Raw genomic sequence first — 22,037 nt, forward strand, 5'->3', positions numbered from 1 at the left:
TATATTTAAATAGTTCAACTACTTGAGGTAAATGGCGGAAAATATTCACGATTGTAAATTCTTCTTGTAGATCCATGCCATCTTTCCTCTGAATTTAAAAAAACACCACGATATCGCTCACTTGAACTGCGCTAAAATTAGTCAATTTTCATTATTTTAGGTGGATTATTAACAACATAATTGATTAACAATGGGTTAATCGTTCTCCATCGAGAATTGGGAACCATATTCTTCCATTTTGATATTCCGTGAAATATTACTATCTAGCTAGGACATTGAGACCTGCCCAGATAGTATCAGCCGAAAAATGAATCAATTGTCTTCAAGATATACTAATTTAGAGGGACCCCTTTTTATTTGATTGTTTATAAGATAAGGTTAAAACGACAAAGGTCAACGCATACACGTAAATATACACGGAATGAAACGTAAGTGTATGGAATGTTACGTCATTGTTGCTAGTCACAGGTATCCGCCATGAGTATGGAAATTTGTATACCCTATTTCATTTCAATTTGATTAGTTTCTTCTATATATATCCCGGTTCCGATACATAGTTCCGTTATCTGCAAGAGTACCATAAACTAACAATAACAACTACAAATACCGTTTTTCCCGTATGCGGATCTTTTCCATTGGTTATCTTAATTCTGTATACCCTATTTTTAACTGTTTTTTACCTATTTCGAATACTAAGATTGTTTCTAAGGCAAGCGAGAGCAAGAAAAAAACCCATCACTAAGAATATGAGATATATTTCTGCCTAGGCTAGTATTGAAGTTTATACTATTCTATATATTCCCCATATTCTTTTCTATACCTCTAAAAAACAGTTAATAAATTTAGAAAAATTGCCAGCAGTGAGAGTTAAATACCATATCATATCGATGCTTTTGTGGAATACAAATCATATGAAAATAATTTATTGAATATATGTATGTATATATAGCGTGAGTCCTACTTGCCATGGGTATTTTAATAATCACAATCAATCGCCCATCTCCAACGTGTAACCACTAACCATACAGTATACACCTATCGATACTAGCGCGGCTATCATCGATATATCTCACGCTCATGCACGTGTTTACTGCACGCATTATTTTTGTGTTTTCAAATTTCATATTTAGACCAGTCTTTACCTGTACACAAAGATGCCACGCTCCAAACGCGATAAGAAAGGTACGTCTTTAGCTATTTAGAGAGCTTTGGAGAAGTTCCTAATCCAGAGACCTTCTATTACAGTTTCGTTAACAAAGACCGACCGCAAGGGTCTGGCTTGGAAACAGCGATTCGTCGATGATATCAGATTCTGTGTAGGAAAGTACCCCAATATATTCGTGTTCCAGGTGCAAAACATGCGCAACAGCATACTGAAGGACCTGCGACAGAAATGGAAGAACAACTCGCGCATCATTTTTGGGAAAAACCGCGTAATGCAAATCGGCCTGGGACGCACAAAGAGCGAAGAAATGGAAGCAGGTCTGCACAAGGTAAAGTTCTTATCAATCTATCCATATAAATTCTAGCATTTTTAATGTTTTGTGTGTTGAATCAGCTCGCCAAGCGCCTTAACGGCCAGGTGGGTCTACTGTTCACAGAAAAGTCCAAAGAGGAAGTCTTGGAATGGGCAGAAAATTACTGGGCGGTGGAATATGCGCGAAGTGGTTTTATCGCAACCGAGACGGTTACATTGCCAGCCGGTCCCCTCGAGGACTTTGCCCACTCCATGGAGCCCCATTTGCGTTCGTTGGGCATGCCCACCAAGCTGGAAAAGGGCATCGTGACCATCTACAGTGATTACACCGTATGCGAAGAGGGAAAGGTCCTTACACCCGAGCAAGCGCGTATACTCAAATTGGTGGGCAAACCAATGGCCAAGTTCCGAATGACGATGCGGTGCTCCTGGACAAAGAGTGATGGCTTCCAGTTGCACGTTGAGGACGGTATAAACGACGAAACCCAAGTCGACAGCGCCGTAGAAGAGGATGCCGAGGAAATGGACGAAGATGAAGATGATGAGGACGAAGCTGAATAAATTAGTTTTAAGTTTAGAATTAATTGTTTATGTATATATGAAGTAAAAATACATATATATGCACATACTTTTATCAGATATTTGGTTGGTCTTCGAAAGTAGTTTCCATTATATAAAATCATACTCTATATGTATATATATATTTGACATTATATTATCTTACGATCAACACAGATAATACTTTACTTGAACATTAAGTTAAAACTAAGTAAACGAAAACACTTAAAAAGCATTTGTGTATAGTATTGCAAAGAAATAAAAGATTAGCAAAGGCACTCCAGGGATACAACCACATCCGGATCCTTAACTCGCAACCGGTGGATCGCAGCCATTGTCTGTCGCTATGAACAGGACCACGTGCCGATTACCACCGTCTCCGTCTTCCGATTTATCTACACTGACGACACCCAGCAGATCGTTTCCTGACAGCGATGGGGCTGGCGATAAGTCATCGAGCTCTAGCGCACTTGTTGTTGCTCTTAGAAAGAGTTCCAAGGGTATTCCTTGTTCCAAGAGTTCTGGATTTATAGCCTGATCCTCGATACTATCTGGTCCCAAATCTGTCATCAAATCCATCTGCTCATCATCCTCGCTCTCTGCTGGTAACGTGAACGGCTCCTCAGGTGTGTCCATATGTTATTTGCCCGACAGCAAGGCTGGCGCCGAAATAGTTGGTACAGTGCATCCGGCTTCCATATGCTCGATGACCTGCTGCTTCAGCTGCGCCACATGATCCTTGAGACTTTTCACAATGCCGCCCAAATCAACGTTCTCGCCCTTCAGTATCTTTACGCGGTCCTCCAGCTTCGAGATGCGTTCCAGCTTTCGCTTGCGGCACTTAGATGCGGCAACGCGATTCCGTTGACGTTTGCGCTCCAGCTTGATCTTTTCCTGTGTTTCCATATCGATTGGACTAACCGTTGGGGAGCCGGCTGGGTTCTGGGGCTCATCCTTGATGACAGGGAAGCCCTCGCCCATGTTGGCATAGGTGAAGGTCCCACCGCTGATGCCATTATTCACTGCCGTCATAGTATTGCCAGTGACAGTTGGGTTGGCGGTTGTATTACTGGCAGGGAAGGCCTGCGAATTTGTGTGCAGGTTCTGCAGCGCCTCTTCGAAGCCCTTGCCAAAGGCTTCCTGTTCGGATGTAACCGGTCCCACCTTGGTTGGAAACACTTTGCCCGGCTGCGGTGTTTGCATCATATGGTTGGATAGCAGTATTTTTTCCAGGTCTGGTGTGTTGACGGTCTTGGCTTGCAGATCTGGCGAATTAATCACCAGCGGCGCTATAATGCGTTTGTTCTTCGCTGCCTTGTTGTTCAGGTCCAAGAAGCCCGGACGTTTATTCGCATTGGGCGTTGAGGTGATGCCAGGTGTTTGGAAATCTAACGACATCGTCGAACTCTCTTCGTTGCCTACTGGTTCCATCTTTGACACAATCGGTGTGGCGCCCGATCCAGCACTGGCGATCGATGCATTCGCATTGAATAGGGAAGCGGCGGACACGGTGGTTTTCATCTTTGCCCAAGTGATGACATCAGACTGATTCCAATGAAACGAAATATAAACAAGAGGTTCAATCTGATAACTCGTTTCCCACTTGATGACTCATACTCATACTCTTCTTCTTACTCACCCGAACAAAATAAGTGCTGCGCAGTGTGTGGAATTTATTCCGTATTTGTATGTGCACGGCTGTGTGCGTTCCTATTCCCGAATCTTTAAATTTCACTGCCGTATTTTGAAATAGCTCACAATTATTTCCTGCAATTTATTTATAAATTTGGTTTCGTAAACTTCAAGTGGTGTTTTGATCAGTGGGCTTATCGATAACATATACGGTCTTACACCTTAGATATATACCAAAATATACCGCCTCATTTTAAAATATACCGTAAATATACTGACGAATTCAAGTTATATTATACATATTCCTCGATTTTGATATTCCGTGGAATATTACTAGCTATATAGAACATTTAGCTCTGCCGACATAGTTTTATCCGATTAATGAATCAATTTGCTATCCGTCCGTCTGTCCGTCTGTCCGTCTGTCCGTCCGTCCGTCCGTCTGTCCGTCCCCTTCAGCGCCTAGTGCTCAAAGACTATAAGAGCGAGAGTAACGATGTTTTGGATCCAGACTTCTGTGATATGTCACTGCTACAAGAATATTTCAAAACTTTGCCCCGCCCACTTCCGCCCCCACAAAGGGCGAAAATCTGTGGCATCCACAATTTCGACGATACGAAAAAACTAAAAACGCAGAAGCGTAGAAGATGACTATATCTTCTAGAGTGCAAAATCTGAACCAGATCGTATAATTATTATAGCCAGAATCAAGAAAACAATTTCATTCTTTCTCGCTCTGTCTCTCTCTAACACACAGGTTTCATGGTCGGTTTTGCCAAATGCAAAATATGAGTTCAAGGATCTCAGAACCTATAAAAGCCAGAGCAACCAAATTTGGTATCCACACTCCTGTGATATCGGACCTTGACCATTTTGTGTCCAAATTTCGCCACACCCCCTTCCGCCCCCGCAAAGGACGAAAATCTGAGGCATCCACAAATCTCAGAGACTATTAAGGCTAGAGTAACCAAATTTGGTATCCGCACTTCTGTTAGATCTCACTATAAAACGTATATCTCAAAATTTGGTATCCACACTCCTGTGAAATCTGGGGCATCCACAAATCTCAGAGACTATTAAGGCTAGAGTAACCAAATTTGGTATCCTCACTTCTGTTAGATCTCACTATAAAACGTATATCTCAGAATTTCGCCCCACCCCCTTCCGCCCCCACAAAAGACGAAAATCTGTTGCATAATGACCATATCTATCAGATTGCTGAATCTGGTCAGATCGGATCATTTTTGTAGCCAAAAGGAACAAATCAATTTGCAGTGGCTACGCAGCCCCCGACGTCACGCTCGGACTGATTTTCTGTCTCTCTCGCACGCACTCTTTGTCGTGTCGTTCAATATTAGCGGCGTCTGCCGGAGAGAGCCATACTGACTTAGTATCGGGTATAACTGTAGAGTTGCGGTGTCCGCAGCAACTCACAACGTTCCACCTCGTTTTTAACTTAGTTTTAGTAAGTTCCCATTTCCCTTTTCCTTTCTCCTTTCCATTGTAGTTTTGTATATTATATAATCACATCTATAGATCTTTTATTGTTTTTACACTGAAACACATTTAAGTATGTATATGTTTATTCGTAGACATGTTAGGTTAGGTTAGTTTAAGGCGGTAGCCGGGAGGGGAGGGGAGTAGACATGTTTAAATATATATATAGAGAGATTTATACATATGTATCTCTGATAGATTAGGAGTAGTGTTAGCTGTGGACAACCCATAAGCCGACAATTGGGACCATCTGGGAGATACTTTGATCGGCTCGGCTCATTCTCTCCTACAATACAATCCTATTTTATATATGCCTGTATATTTGTGTCTGTCTGACCTCTAACTGAATTCAAAGCTGTAGTTAAGCATTTGATTCTCGAACAGCGGCTAGCTGCCTATTTGGAAATCGCTCTCAAAATCTCGCAAGGAGTGTAACGGTTGCGGTTGGACAATACCGATTCAAAATAGGTTATCGCTATGGTGCTCGGATATCGCATGCAATAACCTTGGGCCAATTATCGCTGCAGGGCATAGTATAGTTGGGGTGGGTGCAAGCAAGCTCGAGGTAGGGACCAGCTGAGTTGAGCTGCCGTAAGTGCTGTGCAGCGCATCGCAACGGAGCTTTCGAAGCCGAGCTTTAAGATCGGTAAGCTCTTATTTAAGCAGTGCATAATCACCAGAACGTTCTCTTTCGAAAATCTGAATCTGTGCAGCTGGTGGCTATCTCCGCGTCGGTAGCAAATATATAACTAAATCGACCACGTGTAAGCCCAAAAGAAAAGAAAAGTAACCCAAATAAGTGCCACAAAGACAAACCGAAAAGAAATAAAACGGAACGGGGAAAATCCCACACGGTGGGCGCGCCGCAAAAATCGGGCGAAAATTAATAACCGTGCGCCGAGAAAACTGGCAAGAAACTACCCTTTCGAAAAGTGCATATTTGCCTCGCCTCGCCAGCAAGTGTTGTTCTTGTTGCAAACCCGTGCGTCCCGCAGCTCTGCCAGGAGAACCCAACGCTCGTGTCTCCGTGGAAAAGTCCGAAAAACTGGTATGTTAAAGTGCCCTGTAGGGAAAAGTTAGATTTTTTTCTTAGCCCTCGTGGTTTTGGTTCTGTTTCGCCCATAGGGCCCTGGCCCTATGCGGTAGCCACCCGGCTCTCCCAAAGTTCTGCCCCACCCACACCAAACTCCCACCCTTGACGGGAGTACTCTTCGGAGTCGACCTTGGTGTGGGGCGGAGATTTTTTTTCCCTTTTGGAGTCGTTGAAGCATCCACCTGCCCGGCGACATAACCTCCACCGGCCATAACCCTTGCGCCATATCTAACGTACGCGCATAGAGGGCATAGAGGGCATAGAGATCACCCCCCCCCTATGCGACGCTAACTCGCTGTCTGCGACGGCCCAGAAGACGCCGCCACGGATCCGGACCCAGATTTCGTAGCATAGTGTAGTTTTAATTGTAATTATACCCGATACTCAAAATGAGTATTGGGGTATATTAGATTTGTGGTAAAAGTGGATGTGTGTAACGTCCAGAAGGAATCGTTTCCGACCCCATAAAGTATATATATTCTTGATCAGCATCAATAGCCGAGTCGATTGAGCCCTGTCTGTCTGTCCGTCTGTCCGTCCGTCCGTCCGTCCGTCCGTCCCCTTCAGCGCCTAGTGCTCAAAGACTATAAGAGCTAGAGCAACGATGTTTTGGATCCAGACATCTGTGATATGTCACTGCTACAGAAATATTTCAAAACTTCGCCCCGCCCACTTCCGCCCCCACAAAGGACGAAAATCTGTGGCATCCACATTTTTAAAAATACGATAAAACCAAAAACGCAGAATCGTAGAGGATGACTATATCTTCTAGAGTGTAAAATCTCAACCAGATCGTATAATTATTATAGCCAGAATCAAGAAAACAATTTCATTCTTTCTCGCTCTGTCTCTCTCTAACACACAGGTTTCATGGTCGGCTTTGCCAATTGCAAAATATGAGTTCAAGGATCTCAGAACCTATAAGATCCAGAGCAACCAAATTTGGAATCCACACTCCTGTGATATCGGACCTTGACCGTTTCGTGTCCAAATTTCGCCACACCCCCTTCCGCCCCCGCAAAGGACGAAAATCTGGGGCATCCACAAATCTCAGAGACTATTAAGGCTAGAGTAACCAAATTTGGTATCCGCACTTCTGTTAGATCTCACTATAAAACGTATATCTCAGAATTTCGCCCCACCCTTTTCCGCCCCCACAAAGGACGAAAATCTGTTGCATCCACAATATTGCACATTCGAGAAAACTAAAAACGCAGAATCATAGATAATGACCATATCTATCAGATTGCTGAATCTGGATCAGATCAGATCATTTTTATAGCCAAAAGGAACAAATCAATTTCCACTGGCTACGCAGCGCCCGACGTCACGCTCAGACTGATTTTCTGTCTCTCTCGCACGCACTCCTTGTCGTGTCGTTTAATATTAGCGGCGTCTGCCGTAGGAGAGCCATACTGACTTAGTATCGGGTATAACTGTAGAGTTGCAGTCTCCGCAGCAACTCACAACGTTCCTCCTCGTTTTTTACTATATTCTACCAAATTTTTCCTAGGGTGACATTTAATGGGTGACATAATAAGATAGGGATAGGAGTTGCGAATCTTTGGAACAGCGACAAAAGAATTGATTTGGTTTGGGCTATGGGTTCTAATTTGCATTGTCTTAGTATCAATGCACTGTTTTAAGTGTCCACATATGATTCGGCAAGGATACGCAAGCAGCATACGTGCTAGTTCCAGACAACCATATGCAGCCACCGCTGCCGCTGGAATAATACCCGCCAATGGTAAGGGTATGAGTGAAGACCAAATCTGGGACCGCCATCTCTGTGCTTCCATCACCCGTACAGGGACAATCAGTACTGATATCCGGCCGAAACCAAATATGCAATATTCTGCAATTGTATGCAACCGTATGCTATGCGCAAAGAGTAACAACACCAAATCCGAATCAACTTCACAATTCAATCTATTGAAACTAATATCCGCTGAATTAACTGTAGCTTGGAGGACGCGCCCTAAACCAATCTCGCTTGTTCGGTATGAATACGCAAGCAGCATATATACACATTCCAGACAACAAGTTTGACTAGCCCGACAGGATGCGTCAACATGGGAACTACTTTCTCAATTCCGGATGATCACTTAAGCTTCCCTTCGTCGTAGACTCGACGACTTCCCCATAAAACTCAGAGGAACAACCAGTATTAGGATCCAAGCAGAATCCGCAATATTCTGAAATTGTATCGGAGCAATGACCAGATCGTTTAGAGAAAACTAAAGTCATCATTAAGCATATGAATACAAACGAGCAATAGGTGGGACGAGCCAATAGCTGATTTTGTTGCTAAAGTTACCAATACTTTTTACTGTCACTATATCTTTGGCTAGGGACCCACGTTGGGCGCCAAAAATTTATGTAACAACGTTACAACGCGTCCAACTGGGTATAGACAGTAAATAGCATTGAAAAAAAAACCTGCCCCACGTTGGGCGCAAAAAATTTATGTAACATTTCCACGATATATTTCTATCCGTGAGTAGGGGATGGATTGGAGGGGATGTCAAGGTCACGGCCGGGGGGATTCTTTGGTTCCGTGCTCATTCGGTAACTTGGGGGGGTTCGTTTGACCGCGTCTCGACTCCTACTACATAAACTTTAAATTTTTTAGAATCCCGTGACTCTACCGGGAGCGAGCTCCGAAAACAACACTATGCCTATTCCGAGCATAACGGACATTCCATGGCACAATCGTAGGGCGTACCCGAAAAGTACTAGGGGCTTTCGTCGGCGTGTTCCAAACTCTCGCGGGCGTGAGTTCTTGCGATGGAAGTCGACCCACACGATTCTATACCCACCCTTCCATGATTTCCAGTGGTGCGAAGGTTCTGGAAATCCCTAAACTTCTTACCCTACCCCATTACGTCACCCTGTCCCTTGGAAATTATAAGTCTACTCCATGTTCATTGCTAATAACATTCAATATATTTCGTTGTACTTCATCATAGACATGTTGCTTCAATCAAAAACTAGCAAACCAAGTTTCACTTCCAAAAATAATACAAGTATTGAACTACAATCAGCAGGAAACCAAAAAAAAAAATTTAATGGAATGAAAAAAAAACGAGGGGGAACGTTGTGAGTTGCTGCGTACACCGCAACTCTACAGTTATACCCGATACTAAGTCAGTATGGCTCTCCTGCGGCAGACGCCGCTAATATTGAACCACACGACAAAGAGTGCGTGCGAGAGAGACAGAAAATCAGTCTGAGCGTGACGTCGGGCCCTGCGTGGCCACTGCAAATTGATTTCTTGCTTTTGGCTACAAAAATGATCCGATCTGATCCAGATTCAGCAATCTGATAGATATAGTCATTATCTATGATTCTGCGTTTTTAGTTTTCTCGAATGTGCAATATTGTGGATGCAACAGATTTTCGTCCTTTGTGGGGGCGGAAGGGGGTGGAGCGAAATTCTGAGATGTACGTTTTATAGTGAGATCTAACAGAAGTGCGGATACCAAATTTGGTTACTCTAGCCTTAATAGTCTCTGAGATTTGTGGATGCCCCAGATTTTCGTCCTTTGCGGGGGCGGAAGGGGGTGTGGCGAAATTTGGACACGAAACGGTCAAGGTCCGATATCACAGGAGTGTGGATTCCAAATTTGGTTGCTCTGGATCTTATAGGTTCTGAGATCCTTGAACTCATATTTTGCAATTGGCAAAGCCGACCATGAAACCTGTGTGTTAGAGAGAGACAGAGCGAGAAAGAATGAAATTGTTTTCTTGATTCTGGCTATAATAATTATACGATCTGGTTGAGATTTTACACTCTAGAAGATATAGTCATCCTCTACGATTCTGCGTTTTTGGTTTTATCGTATTTTTAAAAATGTGGATGCCACAGATTTTCGTCCTTTGTGGGGGCGGAAGTGGGCGGGGCGAAGTTTTGAAATATTTTTGTAGCAGTGACATATCACAGATGTCTGGATCCAAAACATCGTTGCTCTAGCTCTTATAGTCTTTGAGCACTAGGCGCTGAAGGGGACGGACGGACGGACGGACGGACGGACGGACAGACGGACAGACAGACAGGGCTCAATCGACTCGGCTATTGATGCTGATCAAGAATATATATACTTTATGGGGTCGGAAACGATTCCTTCTGGACGTTACACACATCCACTTTTACCACAAATCTAATATACCCCAATACTCATTTTGAGTATCGGGTATAACGAGGGGGAACGTTGTGAGTTGCTGCGGACACCGCAACTCTACAGTTATACACGATACTTAGTCAGTATGGCTCTCCTCCGGCAGACGCCGCTAATATTGAACGACACGACAAAGAGTGCGTGCGAGAGAGACAGAAAATCAGTCTGAGCGTGACGTCGGGCGCTGCGTAGCCACTGCAAATAGATTTGTTCCTATTGGCTATAAAAATGACCTGATCTGATCCAGATTCAGCAATCTGATAGATATGGTCATTATCTATGATTCTGCGTTTTTAGTTTTCTCGAATGTGCAATATTGTGGATGCAACAGATTTTCCTCCTTTGTGTGGACGGAAGGGTGTGGGGCGAAATTTTGAGATACACGTTTTATAGTAAGATCTAACAGAAGTGCGGATACCAAATTTGGTTACTCTAGCCTTAATAGTCTCTGAGATTTTTGAATATCCCCAGATTTTCGTCCTTTGCGGGGGCGGAAGGGGGCGTGGCGAAATTTTGAAACAAACTCGTCTCGGTCCGATATATTAGGAGTGTGGATACCAAATTTGGTTGCTCTAGCTTTTATAGTCTCTGAGATCTAGGCGCTAATGTTTTACTCTAAGCAAAGCCGCCTATGCTACGTGTGTGTTAGAGAGAGACAGGGCGAGAAAAAATTAAATTGTTTTCTTGATGCTGGCTATAATAATAATACGATCCAATTCAGATTCCGCAGTCTTAAAGATATGGTCATTCTCTACAATTCTACGTTTTTGGTTTTCTCATATCTTTAAAATTGTGGATGCCACAGATTTTCGTCCTTTGTGGGGGCGGGAGTGGGCGGGGCGAAGTTTTGAAATATTTTTGTAGCAGTGACATATCACAGAAGTCTGGATCCAAAACATCGTTGCTCTAGCTCTTATAGTCTTTGAGCACTAGGCGCTGAAGGGGACGGACAGACGGACGGACGGACAGACGGACAGACGGACAGACAGACAGACAGGGCCCAATCGACTCGGCTATTGATGCTGATCAAGAATATATATACTTTATGGGGTCGGAAACGATTCCTTCTGGACGTTACACACATCCACTTTTACCACAAATCTAATATACCCCAATACTCATTTTGAGTATCGAGTATAAAAAAAAAAATAAATAAATAAAAAAAATCTTAATAAAAATGCCGCTGCGACATAGTCCTCAGCAAAACAAAGCGCTGAGCTCGGAAAACTTTTGCGGCATTTGTTGCTCCGAAATGTCCAATACTCAGCCGTGTTTTTGTACTCCGTGCAATCACGTTTTCCATAAAGCATGTCTGGAAGAATGGTTCCCTCATCACGATGATTGTCCGAACTGTAGCCGAGTATGTACGTTATCGCAAGCAAAACTAGTTGTTGGCAATTGTTCTCCAAACAAGCCGCAGCCGGAACCAACAGAATTACCCGGTCCCTCGGGAATTACTACTCGAAGTCTTGCCAAAGCTTTGGAGGTCGTACAGACCCCGGCAAATGGACATTGTCAGCCAGAAACGGGAAAGATATCCGAGGGAAATGGCAAGAATACCAAATTCCAACTGTAGGTTCGTATCTTTAAAAATGTGGATGCCCCAGATTTTCGTCCTTTGTGGGGGCGGAAGTGGGCGGGGCGAAGTTTTGAAATATTTTTGTAGCAGTGACATATCACAGATGTCTGGATCCAAAACATCGTTGCTCTAGCTCTTATAGTCTTTGAGCACTAGGCGCTGAAGGGGACGGACGGACGGACGGACGGACGGACAGACGGACAGACAGACAGGGCTCAATCGACTCGGCTATTGATGCTGATCAAGAATATATATACTTTATGGGGTCGGAAACGATTCCTTCTGGACGTTACACACATCCACTTTTACCACAAATCTAATATACCCCAATACTCATTTTGAGTATCGGGTATAACGAGGGGGAACGTTGTGAGTTGCTGCGGACACCGCAACTCTACAGTTATACACGATACTTAGTCAGTATGGCTCTCCTCCGGCAGACGCCGCTAATATTGAACGACACGACAAAGAGTGCGTGCGAGAGAGACAGAAAATCAGTCTGAGCGTGACGTCGGGCGCTGCGTAGCCACTGCAAATAGATTTGTTCCTATTGGCTATAAAAATGATCTGATCTGATCCAGATTCAGCAATCTGCTAAAAATGGTCATTATCTATGATTCTGCGTTTTTAGTTTTCTCGAATGTGCAATATTGTGGATGCAACAGATTTTCCTCCTTTGTGTGGACGGAAGGGTGTGGGGCGAAATTTTGAGATACACGTTTTATAGTAAGATCTAACAGAAGTGCGGATACCAAATTTGGTTACTCTAGCCTTAATAGTCTCTGAGATTTTTGAATATCCCCAGATTTTCGTCCTTTGCGGGGGCGGAAGGGGGTGTGGCGAAATTTTGAAACAAACTCGTCTCGGTCCGATATATTAGGAGTGTGGATACCAAATTTGGTTGCTCTAGCTTTTATAGTCTCTGAGATCTAGGCGCTAATATTTTACTCTAAGCAAAGCCGCCTATGCTACGTGTGTGGTAGAGAGAGACAGGGCGAGAAAAAATGAAATTGTTTTCTTGATGCTGGCTATAATAATAATACGATCCAATTCAGATTCCGCAGTCTTAAAGATATGGTCATTCTCTACAATTCTACGTTTTTGGTTTTCTCATATCTTTAAAATTGTGGATGCCACAGATTTTCGTCTTTTGTGGGGGCGGAAGTGGGCGGGGCGAAGTTTTGAAATATTTTTGTAGCAGTGACATATCACAGAAGTCTGGATCCAAAACATCGTTGCTCTAGCTCTTATAGTCTTTGAGCACTAGGCGCTGAAGGGGACGGACAGACGGACGGACGGACAGACGGACAGACGGACAGACGGACAGACAGACAGACAGGGCCCAATCGACTCGGCTATTGATGCTGATCAAGAATATATATACTTTATGGGGTCGGAAACGATTCCTTCTGGACGTTACACACATCCACTTTTACCACAAATCTAATATACCCCAATACTCATTTTGAGTATCGAGTATAAAAAAAAAAAAAAAATAAATAAAAAAAATCTTAATAAAAATGCCGCTGCGACATAGTCCTCAGCAAAACAATCCGCTGAGTTCGGAAAACTTTTGCGGCATTTGTTGCTCCGAAATGTCCAAGACGCAGCCGTGTTTTTGTACTCCGTGCAATCACGTTTTCCATAAAGCATGTCTGGAAGAATGGTTCCCTCATCACGATGATTGTCCGAACTGTAGCCGAGTATGTACGTTATCGCAAGCAAAACTAGTTGTTGGCAATTGTTCTCCAAACAAGCCGCAGCCGGAACCAACAGAATTACCCGGTCCCTCGGGAATTACTACTCGAAGTCTTGCCAAAGCTTTGGAGGTCGTACAGACCCCGGCAAATGGACATTGTCAGCCAGAAACGGGAAAGATATCCGAGGGAAATGGCAAGAATACCAAATTCCAACTGTAGGTTCGTATCTTTAAAAATGTGGATGCCACAGATTTTCGTCCTTTGTGGGGGTGGAAGTGGGCGGGGCGAAGTTTTGAAATATTTTTGTAGCAGTGACATATCACAGATGTCTGGATCCAAAACATCGTTGCTCTAGCTCTTATAGTCTTTGAGCACTAGGCGCTGAAGGGGACGGACGGACGGACGGACGGACGGACGGACAGACGGACAGACAGACAGAGCTCAATCGACTCGGCTATTGATGCTGGTCAAGAATATATATACTTTATGGGGTCGGAAACGATTCCTTCTGGACGTTACACACATCCACTTTTACCACAAATCTAATATACCCCAATACTCATTTTGAGTATCGAGTATAAAAAAAAAAAATAAATAAATAAAAAAAATCTTAATAAAAATGCCGCTGCGACATAGTCCTCAGCAAAACAATCCGCTGAGATCGGAAAACTTTTGCGGCATTTGTTGCTCCGAAATGTCCAATACTCAGCCGTGTTTTTGTACTCCGTGCAATCACGTTTTCCATAAAGCATGTCTGGAAGAATGGTTCCCTCATCACGATGATTGTCCGAACTGTAGCCGAGTATGTACGTTATCGCAAGCAAAACTAGTTGTTGGCAATTGTTCTCCAAACAAGCCGCAGCCGGAACCAACAGAATTACCCGGTCCCTCGGGAATTACTACTCGAAGTCTTGCCAAAGCTTTGGAGGTCGTACAGACCCCGGCAAATGGACATTGTCAGCCAGAAACGGGAAAGATATCCGAGGGAAATGGCAAGAATACCAAATTCCAACTGTAGGTTTGTATCTTTAAAAATGTGGATGCCACAGATTTTCGTCCTTTGTGGGGGCGGAAGTGGGCGGGGCGAAGTTTTGAAATATTTTTGTAGCAGTGACATATCACAGAAGTCTGGATCCAAAACATCGTTGCTCTAGATCTTATAGTCTTTGAGCACTAGGCGCTGAAGGGGACGGACGGACGGACGGACGGACGGACGGATACACGTTGAGATACACGTTTTATAGTAAGATCTAACAGGAGTGCGGATACCAAATTTGGTTACTCTAGCCTTAATAGTCTCTGAGATTTTTGAATATCCCCAGATTTTCGTCCTTTGCGGGGGCGGAAGGGGGTGTGGCGAAATTTTGAAACAAACTCGTCTCGGTCCGATATATTAGGAGTGTGGATACCAAATTTGGTTGCTCTAGCTTTTATAGTCTCTGAGATCTAGGCGCTAATGTTTTACTCTAAGCAAAGCCGCCTATGCTACGTGTGTGTTAGAGAGAGACAGGGCGAGAAAAAATGAAATTGTTTTCTTGATGCTGGCTATAATAATAATACGATCCAATTCAGATTACGCAGTCTTAAAGATATGGTCATTCTCTACAATTCTACCATCTTTAAAATTGGGGATGCCACAGATTTTCGTCCTTTGTGGGGGCGGAAGTGGGCGGGGCGAAGTTTTGAAATATTTTTGTAGCAGTGACATATCACAGAAGTCTGGATCCAAAACTTCGTTGCTCTAGCTCTTATAGTCTTTGAGCACTAGGCGCTGAAGGGGACGGACAGACGGACGGACGGACAGACGGACAGACGGACAGACGGACAGACAGACAGACACGGCCCAATCGACTCGGCTATTGATGCTGATCAAGAATATATATACTTTATGGGGTCGGAAACGATTCCTTCTGGACGTTACACACATCCACTTTTACCACAAATCTAATATACCCCAATACTCATTTTGAGTATCGAGTATAAAAAAAAAAAATAAATAAATAAAAAAAATCTTAATAAAAATGCCGCTGCGACATAGTCCTCAGCAAAACAATCCGCTGAGATCGGAAAACTTTTGCGGCATTTGTTGCTCCGAAATGTCCAATACTCAGCCGTGTTTTTGTACTCCGTGCAATCACGTTTTCCATAAAGCATGTCTGGAAGAATGGTTCCCTCATCACGATGATTGTCCGAACTGTAGCCGAGTATGTACGTTATCGCAAGCAAAACTAGTTGTTGGCAATTGTTCTCCAAACAAGCCGCAGCCGGAACCAACAGAATTACCCGGTCCCTCGGGAATTACTACTCGAAGTCTTGCCAAAGCTTTGGAGGTCGTACAGACCCCGGCAAATGGACATTGTCAGCCAGAAACGGGAAAGATATCCGAGGGAAATGGCAAGAATACCAAATTCCAACTGTAGGTTCATTCCCGGTAGAACGAACCACTAGGCCAACTCGTTCCAAAAGAACTCGAGCACCAGCCAAAAAGCAGGTCCCGAAGTTCCCGCCAGGTCGATCTTCCGGTCCGGAAGTAGTGTGTTTGTCGGGATTGGATGCTAGCCGTAGCTCCAACCAGACTGAAGCTCCGTCAGCGAATGTCGCCACTCACTCTAGCCCTTGGGAAGCACCCAATGCACGGACAGCCCCTCTAAGCCAGGGGTTGGACTTGGATGTCCTCCAACAGATAATTGAGCGCACTGTGGCCAGAGCCATATCCACTTTGCAGATTCAGCCGCCGGCGAGTCCGCAGGAAGGGTATGCGAGGCCAAATATCCCAACACCAGTTTCATGTATAAACAGCATGACTAGCCTGCGAACGGCCAAGACGGCCAACATTATGCAAAAGTGGAATGTTCCTTTTGATGGTTCTACCGAAGCTTTAGGGGTAGAAGAATTCATTTACCGAGTCAAAACATTAACCGATGAAACCTTGGATAGCGATTTTCTCGGCCTGTGCAAACATTTGCACATCTTGCTGGTTGGCAAAGCGCGCGATTGGTATTGGAGATACCACAAGCAGGTAGATCGCATCGTTTGTACAGAATTTTGTGCAGCTCTTAGACAACAATATAAAGACTATCGTTCGGAGTTTATGAGCAAGGAATTGATTCGAGCTCGAAAGCAACACGTCGGAGAACCCTTCGTCGCTTTTCACGACGCCGTGGCTGGTCTTATAGATAAATTTGGCATTAAAATGGCGGAAGAGGATTTAATAGAAATATTAAAAGCAAATTTGCTTCCCGAAACCCGTCACAAAATCTTATATCAGTCCATTAGTTCAGTTGGTCAATTGAGAAGATTAGTACAGATGCATGAAAATCTAGTGCAGGAGTTACAGAAATCTGACAAGTCTCGGCCACCGGTCGGCCGCCGTTCGATACATAGTCTGGAGGAATCGCGCCCTGAAAGCGATCAAGAAGAGTATGAGGATATCAGCGTAGAGGCCATTCAAAGTTCGACGGCTAAGCGTTCTTGTTGGAATTGTGAGGAGCTTGGACATGTGTGGGAAAATTGTATGGCAGATAGGCGGATATTTTGTTACGGCTGTGGAGCTCCGAATGTCTATAAGCCGCAGTGCCAAACATGCATTCGTAGAGCTTCGGAAAACCGTCAGAAGGGTGCATCCAACAACAGCCGGATGCCCCCAAAAAACCACCATTAATCTTGCCCGTTGACTTAGAGCGAGACAAGAAGAGTTTGGCTTCTTGTTGTGAGAAAAGAAAGGAAACGAATACGATCGTAAAGAGAGGTTGTCGGTTTTTACCCTATCCCGAACGGATTCATAAATATTTAGAGGTTCGAAACAGAATTTTTAATGAAAAACCACATGAAGCCCCAAAACGAATCCAGCGTTTAAGAAAATATTATGATAATGTCAAAAATAACCGTAGACTGTTAGTTTCCGCTATTATTAATAGTCCCAAGGATATGCGCAGTTATGCCGAAGTATCCTTTCTGGGTCGAACAGAACAGGGGCTGTTAGACACCGGCGCAAGTATCAGCTGTATAGGTGCTGAAGTAGCTCAGACTGATTTTTCATCCTTTTCTGAATATATAATAATAAAAGCCACTGCAAAAACTGGAAATGACCAAAGTCAACAGATACTGGGGGTATTAAATGTCATCATGCGTTATCGAACTATCGAGAAACCCATGAAGTTATATATAATTCCATCCCTGACACAAAATCTAATCCTAGGTCACGATTTTTGGAGATCCTTTTCGCTGGCCCCAGACATCATTGCAGCTGTCGAGATAAGCTCGAAAGACGATGAGGCAGCCGAACCAGATCCCTTACGGTATCCTTTAACTAGGCAGCAAAACCAACAACTCGAGGTAGTTAAACAGTTATTTCCCAACGCGACGGAGGGACTAGGGCGTACGGCCTTGCTTAAGCATCATATCGATGTAGGTCAGGCCGCCCCCGTAAAACAACGCTTTTACCCGGTTAGACCAGCGGTGGAAAAGTTGCTTTATGCAGAGGTAGATCGCATGCTCCAACTAGGCGTTATCGAACCGTCATCCAGTGCTTGGAGTTCGCCAATGCGACTGGTTCTCAAGCCCAACAAAGTCCGTCTGTGTCTCGATGCTCGAAGACTGAATGAAGTCACCCGTAAGGATGCCTATCCATTACCAAGTATCGATGGTATTTTTGCCCGGTTGCCCAAGGCAAATATCATAACCAAGCTGGACCTAAAAGATGCATATTGGCACATCGAACTCTCTGAGGATTCCAAGTCACTAACTGCTTTTACGGTCCCGGGAAGGCCTTTATATCAGTTTAAGGTTGTGCCTTTTGGCCTGTGTAACGCTCCATCCACTATGTGTCGTTTGATGGATGAGATCATTCCCCCGGATTTGCGTTACTGCGTCTTTGGATACTTGGACGATCTCTGCATCGTATCAGCAGATTTCTCTTCCCATCTAGCCGTGCTGGTACGACTCGCTGAACAGTTCAGAAAAGCCAAACTGACTCTGAATATTAAGAAGAGTCAGTTCTGTGTCACCAGCGTAAATTATCTTGGATACGTCATCAGTAATGGAGGTATTTGCACTGATCCCTCCAAAGTAGCTTGTATAGTGAACTGGCCACCGCCAAGGAATCTAAAACAGGTTCACGGCTTTCTTGGGGTCTGTGGCTGGTACCGGAGATTCATCCAGAATTTCTCTGAGCAATCCTGTCCTATCACCGAGCTTCTTTCCAACAAAAAGAAATTTATTTGGACCCCGGAAGCACAAGTCGCAATGGACTCTTTAAAAACCGTGTTGACTTCTGCTCCAGTGCTCGAAAACCCAGACTTCGAACAGAAATTTTTCCTCCACTGTGATGCTAGTGATTTTGGTATAGGAGCCGTGCTCGTGCAATTGGTGGATCTGCAGGAAAAGCCAATAGCGTTTATGTCGAAAAAACTAAGTCGTGCGCAACGTAGCGTTACGGAGCGCGAGTGCTTGGCCGTAATTCTGGCCATCGAAAAATTCCGCTGCTATCTGGAACTGCAGGAATTCGAAGTGGTTACTGATCATTCCAGTTTGTTGTGGCTAATGCGCTAGCAAAACGTGTCGGGGAGGTTAGCTCGATGGATTTTTAGATTGCAGCAATTTAAATTCTCGATATCGCACCGAAAAGGAAAAGATCACATTGTCCCCGATGCTCTTTCCCGATTACATGAACCTGAAGTATCCGCAGTAGTGATGAGTCCTGTGATAGATCTCGAATCCGATGCCTTTCAGGATGAGAGCTACCAACAGTTAAAAGAACAGTATCAGAAAAATTCCTCTCAACTGCCCGATCTGAAGATTATCGACCAATTTCTGTACATTCGAACCGAACACGCAGATGGAAAGGCGGAGCAAGACAGTCGAACTTGGAAGTTATGGGTTCCCGAGCGATTGAAGACGGACGTTCTTAAACAAGCTCATGACAATCCTACTTCAGCGCATGCCGGCATGCAAAAGACCATAGAAAAAGTTCGAAGAAGTCTGTTTTGGCCCGGCTTAGCTAAAGATGTTCGAGAGTATATTCGTAGTTGTGAGGTGTGCAAAGCATGCAAAGCTCCTAATTATACTCTGCGGCCACCCATGGGAAACCACATACCCACTTGTCGACCATTTCAACGATTATACATAGATCTGCTTGGACCATATCCACGCAGCAAAAATGGACATGTTGATTTGCTAATTGTTTTAGATCACTTCAGTAAATACCATTGGCTACACCCCCTGAAGAAATTTACTTCCGTAGTAATCCAAGAATTTCTGCTAAAGCATATCCTTCATGCATATGGGGTGCCTGAAACTATTGTTAGCGACAATGGAAAACAATTCAAAGCTACAGAATTCAACGCATTCTTGACACAGCTGGGAATTAAACATATGTACACGGCACTATACTCTCCCCAAAGTAATGCGGCGGAACGAGTAAATCGTTCATTGTTAGCTGCCGTGCGAGCATATCTTCAGCAGGATCAGACATACTGGGATCAGCATCTCTCAAGTATATCTTGTTCGCTGCGATCGTCACTACATCAGTCCTTAGGTTGTTCACCATATCGAGCCCTGTTTGGCTTAGATATGCTCACTCATGGGACGGATTATAAGCTTCTGAAGGATTTAGACTTGCTGGAAGAACCCGTTGTCCCGGTAGCTAGGTCAGACAATTTAGCTCTAATTCGAAAAGATATACAGGGCAATATTAAGAAAGCGTATGAGCGCAACGTTGCTCAATACAATTTACGAGCCAAGCCTGTGTCGTTCCGAGAAGGTCAGGAAGTATTTCACCGAAATTTTTCCTTGAGCAAATTCACGCAAAATTTTAATGCCAAATTGGCTCCTAAATTTCTGAAATGTCGCGTGCGGAAAAAACTGGGTAATTGTTTCTACCTCCTGGAAAATCTGCAGGGCCGAGAAATAGGAACCTTTCATGCGAAAGACATTCGATCCTGATTCCCGATAATATTCCGTCTAACGGTGGCATATTATCGGGTGGTGTAACGGTTGCGGTTGGACAATACCGATTCAAAATAGGTTATCGCTATGGTGCTCGGATATCGCATGCAATAACCTTGGGCCAATTATCGCTGCAGGGCATAGTATAGTTGGGGTGGGTGCAAGCAAGCTCGAGGTAGGGAACAGCTGAGCTGAGCTGCCGTAAGTGCTAAATCGACCACGTGTAAGCCCAAAAGAAAAGAAAAGTAGCCCAAATAAGTGCCACAAAGACAAACCGAAAAGAAATAAAACGGAACGGGGAAAATCCCACACGGTGGGCGCGCCGCAAAAATCGGGCGAAAATTAATAACCGTGCGCCGAGAAAACTGGCAAGAAACTACCCTTTCGAAAAGTGCATATTTGCCTCGCCTCGCCAGCAAGTGTTGTTCTTGTTGCAAACCCGTGCGTCCCGCAGCTCTGCCAGGAGAACCCAACGCTCGTGTCTCCGTGGAAAAGTCCGAAAAACTGGTATGTTAAAGTGCCCTGTAGGGAAAAGTTAGATTTTTTTCTTAGCCCTCGTGGTTTTGGTTCTGTTTCGCCCATAGGGCCCTGGCCCCGAGCGGTAGCCACCCGGCTCTCCCAAAGTTCTGCCCCACCCACACCAAACTCCCACCCTTGACGGGAGTACTCTTCGGAGTCGACCTTGGTGTTGGGGCGGAGATTTTTTTTCCCTTTTGGAGTCGTTGAAGCATCCACCTGCCCGGCGACATAACCTCCACCGGCCATAACCCTTGCGCCATATCTAACGTACGGGCATAGAGGGCATAGAGATCACCCCCCCCTATGCGCCGCTAACTCGCTGTCTGCGACGGCCCAGAAGACGCCGTCACGGATCCGGACCCAGATTTCGTAGCATAGTGTAGTTTTAATTGTAATTTTTTTTTTGTGTTCCTTCTGAGCACTTATATGACTATGTAACTTTCCTTAACTCTGCGTCACAGTCCTACCTCGATAGGCGGGAATGTGAAAGTTCCCAAAACGGAATTTATTTTTTTTGCGGGTTGGAGACCGAAAAACTTAATCATAAAGTAACAGACTACAAAAAACAAAAAAAAACAAAAAAAAAAAAACCTTTTTCATACCCCCCCTATTTACCAATCCCCCTCCGACCTGGGCACACATTAACATGGTTTCCACAGCTCCACAACGAAAGGCGCCTTTCAGCGAGGGACCACTGTATTAAAGCCGTAAGTGACCCAATTTCAATTTTCTCCTTTGCGCCTGTCTTCGTCAAAATCTAAAACGCATGCGCAGCGGCCAGCCGCTGCTGATAAGAGAGCGCAACGCTTGCGTTCCACACGCTCGAAGCTTTTCGGTCTTTTCGGTGCCAATTCTGCTA

At 44.4% G+C, this 22,037-nt stretch overlaps 1 protein-coding gene and 1 pseudogene across 1 annotated transcript; one reads left to right on the top strand and one right to left on the bottom strand.

Annotated features, from left to right (window-relative positions):
- Positions 1-1,073: 1,073 nt before the first annotated feature.
- LOC117192387 (mRNA turnover protein 4 homolog) lies at positions 1,074-2,105 on the top strand. Its single transcript, XM_033397059.1, has 3 exons — positions 1,074-1,182; positions 1,246-1,493; positions 1,559-2,105. The coding sequence occupies exons 1-3, from the start codon at positions 1,155-1,157 to the stop codon at positions 2,036-2,038; spliced, it is 756 nt and encodes a 251-aa protein (XP_033252950.1). The 5' UTR covers positions 1,074-1,154; the 3' UTR covers positions 2,039-2,105.
- Positions 2,077-3,858, bottom strand: LOC117192386 (annotated as a pseudogene).
- Positions 3,859-22,037: the final 18,179 nt, after the last annotated feature.

The sequence above is a fragment of the Drosophila miranda genome, assembly GCF_003369915.1.
Source record: "Drosophila miranda strain MSH22 chromosome Y unlocalized genomic scaffold, D.miranda_PacBio2.1 Contig_Y2_pilon, whole genome shotgun sequence".
In the NCBI taxonomy this organism is placed as follows: domain Eukaryota; kingdom Metazoa; phylum Arthropoda; class Insecta; order Diptera; family Drosophilidae; genus Drosophila; species Drosophila miranda.